Here is a 3,902-nt window from a genome sequence, read left to right on the forward strand (position 1 = left end):
GGCCACTCCAGGACCTTGAAATGCTTCTTACGGAGCCACTCCTTAGTTGCCCTGGCTGTGTGTTTGGGGTCATTGTCAAGCTGGAAGACCCAGCCACGACCCATCTTCAATGCTCTTATTGAGGGAAGGAGGTTGTTGTCCAAAATCTCGTGATACATGGCCCCATCCATCCTCTTCTCAATACGGTGCAGTCGTCCTGTCCAGTGTGTGGACAGGTGTCTTTTATACAGGTAACGAGTTCAAACAGGTGCAATTAATACAGGCAATGAGTGGAGGATAGGAGGGCTTCTTAAAGACAAACTAACAGGTCTGTGAGAGCCAGAATTCTTGCTGGTTGGTAGGTGATCAAATACTTATTTCATGCAATAAAATGGAAATAAATTATTTAAAAAAATCTAACAATGTGATTTACTGGAATTTTTTTGGTAGATTCTGTCTCTCACAGTTGAGGTGTACCTACAATGAAAATTACAGAACTGTCCATTCTCTGTAAGTGGGAAAACTTGAAAAATCAGCAGTGTATCAAATACTTATTTACCCCACTGTACACCAAAGTTATTACAGCTACCAAGAGGCAGGTTGCAGAGTAACGTGCATCCTGAGCCGAGTACCGTTATGTGTGTGGTAACATTACTGCAACAATACACTCCCTCCAGCACAGACACACAAAAGCATAAACCTGTATGTGCACTCCCCATTCCTTTGCATTTCACTTTCTCCAAAAAATGCATTTCCACACACCCCGATGGCAACCAAACATATCTGCTGTCTGGAGCACACAATTGTGCAAGCGTTCCCGAGGTCAGAGGTCTGTTATTCCAGTGAGAGAGCCAGATGAGCGGCCAGCAACAAGACAGATGACAGGCCATGGGCGTGTGCGAGTCTGATAACTTGGGCTAAGCATGAGGTGTATTTTTGTACATGAACAAAAATGCCTTTACCCTATTTTTGCACAGCAGCACTGTTTGCATCCAAAGTCTCTCATGCTAATAACCCACAGTTTATAATTATGGCCATTAGTGTGTCTATTCACACAGGACCCAGGGGCCAGAGCGAGAGGATGAAAACGACATTAAGCCATGCGGATCACATTTCACCCCCCTCTTGACTCTCCTGAACAGTGATGTGAGGATTTGGGAGCTCCACGACAATGAAACCCTATCGCCATGCCGTTGTTTTGGGGACAATGGCTGCTGGTTGAGTATGGGGCAAAAGGTGTACAGTGTCTCGCCTATGTGCCCCATGGTGCCTGTTCTACAGCTGCAAAACACGTTCACAGTATACCCTGAGAGATGTAAAACATCAGGAGCACTTGCCAGAACCATAAATCTTTCAAAGATGAAAGCAAGAGAAAGGATAAAATATTTGGGATGGAAGTATCAATAATAGCTTCTTTGATATCAACTGAAATATTACAGTATCATAATCCAAAGGTGCCTCATTTTGGTATTGGTACTAAAATATCGTGTACATTTCATTGAAAAGTTGAGGATGATAACCGTTAGCACTTTATAACTGGTTCAGTTTTGAGGTTGTCGACAGAGGTTGATTAAAACTCAGTTAACTTAATAACTAATTCGTTAATTATAAAACCTTGTTGAGGAACCTGTTGCCTCCATGGCAGTGTCAGTGTGGTGGCCTCTAAAACTCTGTCTCTATGCCAAAAACAGCCGTGGATAACAGCAGTGGAGCTTCAAACACAACTTGTCAAAACAGCCTTTCCACTGTCCACTTTCATTCCCTTGATCCTCAAGAATACAGAAGCAGCGGCAGAGGAATGCCTCCCTGACCTTTTCACTTTTCCCTCCCATCGTCCTGCTCCGCTTCAACAAACACCTCAAAGTCCTGTTTGCTTGTTCTGAAAATAATCAGCCCAGGACCTGTTTATTTTGAGTCGCTTGTCATAATCTCTGCAGTGATGACGTCTCTGTCTACTGGGGTTTTGGCAGATTCCCATGTTTTATGCTCAGTCCTGTCTTGCTCTGAAAGTGCAACATATCAGAAGTTAAAATGGATCATATTTTAAACTGGGTTTGGGCCAAAAGGTTGACATTGTAATGGTGTACTTACACATACAGAGATAGATTTGGACATCTAAGGCAACCTGTCATCATCCTGGAAGAGGAGGAGAGTTTTCTTCTGCCTTAGCTCCCAGACTCTCAGACCTTTTACCTCTTCCTGCATCGCCATATCTTTATCCACTTCCGGTTCAGTCACAAGCTGCCATTCTTATTCGGTGTGCACGTCTCCTCTGTCTTTCACACTGAGTAATTCAGTGCAGACCAGCTGGCTGCACCACCTCCCAGCTGTGTGTTTGGCATGAAACCATCCAACCTTTCTGCCAGCTTTCAATTTCCTCCACATTTTCCCTGAGTTTGACTTCCCCATTGTATCTCTAAGTGCAGCCACTGGCTGTGAGGACATTTAATTTAACCAAGGTTTGTTTTTGCGTGCTTGTCTGTTAGCCAGGTTCCTTTGGCTTCCTCATCTTTCCTCTTCGTGCGGTCCTGTTCATCTCGACTAAGGTCCTGATTTATTACTCCACCATTGTTCTCCTCATCTACAAAGCTGGCCTTTGAAATCCACGCTAAACAAATGATGCACCATGTTTCACACAAACCACAAATAATTGTCTTGATCCAGTGCTTTAGGTAGAACCAGAGATCATGAGTCTGTAAATGATTAAAGTCAGCTTTGTTTGCTGCAGTAAAATCTGTTTTACCCTCTGTGTCACAACTAAGGTCACAAACATCTCTGTGATTAAAGCAGGGCATTCGGGGTTAGGGTTTTAATGGCACCGTGAGGCAGATGTAATGAAGGTATCCACAAGTTGTCATATGCACTTTACCTGTACTCCCTTCCCCCCTTCATGGGACTTCAGTAAAGAGGTCATCTTCTACTGAAGCTGAGAAAACAACAGAGAGCTCAGACCTGGTCAAGCGGCCAGGTCAAGGATCTTAAGAGCCACAAGAGGCCTGCCACCCTCTGGGTCATTAATAATTAATGAAACCCGAGGCTGAGACAAGAGAGCATGACTAAACACAAAGAGACCTGGAGCACTGAGAGAGCAGGACCGAGCATTAAGTGGAGAGAGAGGGGCTATTGATAGAGAATTCAGCTCAACCTACAGTGAGTACTTTTATGCTCCAGAGGCTCCAGACACAACGATCTGCACAACCTAGTGATGTTTGAAAACCAAAGAGAGGAGCTGAAGTGACAGATTTTGGTTCTAAACCTGAGAGGTAGTAGAGAAAGAGGAAGCTGGAGAACAAGAGGAAAAAGTGGATTTGTCCTGTTGGAGAGAGAGAAATGAGTTAATGGAACGAAAGACAGCATGAAAGTCTCCTCGCTGTGTTCCCATGAAATTCTGTTGTCCACAAACCTCTCTTCAACAAAGTGTGTTGGCCTAGAAGTACTATCACACAGAGGCCTCCATTACGAGCACAGTCTGATGAAAGAGGAGTTAAGGGGGGCTTAGAAGGTTTGGCTCTCAACTCTCCCCCATCAGGCCAGATATGAAAGAAGATAGTTCAACATGATATTATATAACAAGTGCTTTGTAGGAGAGCAGCCTTTTTGCACAAAGTGATCCAATCTTGCTGATGAGTTCCAGAACGTACCGTTAACGGTGCATTATCTAACGTTTGTGGCAATAAGCTCCAGACTTTTATTCTTATGCATATGTATTCATTTGAAGTACATTTTCCCCATAAGAGAACAAGACTACACTGATGTTACTTGGCTGCTTCTTTTGCCATATCACTCTGGTGCTCACAACCACAACAAATAGCCTGCTCACCTATTACTCTAACTGCATATTTTGGTATTCTTGTAGGTGATTTTCTCTCCCTGATGTCTGTGGTTTCCTTGCAGAGTTCATCAGACGACTGTGACCCACATGA

The 3,902-nt window shown here is 43.8% G+C and overlaps 1 protein-coding gene across 1 annotated transcript in view; it reads left to right on the top strand.

The window, feature by feature from the left end:
• The window catches only part of met (MET proto-oncogene, receptor tyrosine kinase), a 63,568-nt gene that overhangs the window by 22,043 nt on the left and 37,623 nt on the right, over positions 1-3,902 (top strand). Inside the window, exon 3 of the mRNA XM_020593453.1 lies at positions 3,874-3,900. Within this exon, the coding sequence (XP_020449109.1) occupies positions 3,874-3,900 (27 nt within the window). The remainder of the gene's footprint in view (positions 1-3,873; positions 3,901-3,902) is intronic.

This window comes from Monopterus albus, unplaced genomic scaffold, assembly GCF_001952655.1.
Source record: "Monopterus albus unplaced genomic scaffold, M_albus_1.0 scaffold19.1, whole genome shotgun sequence".
NCBI classification, from domain to species: Eukaryota; Metazoa; Chordata; class Actinopteri; order Synbranchiformes; family Synbranchidae; genus Monopterus; species Monopterus albus.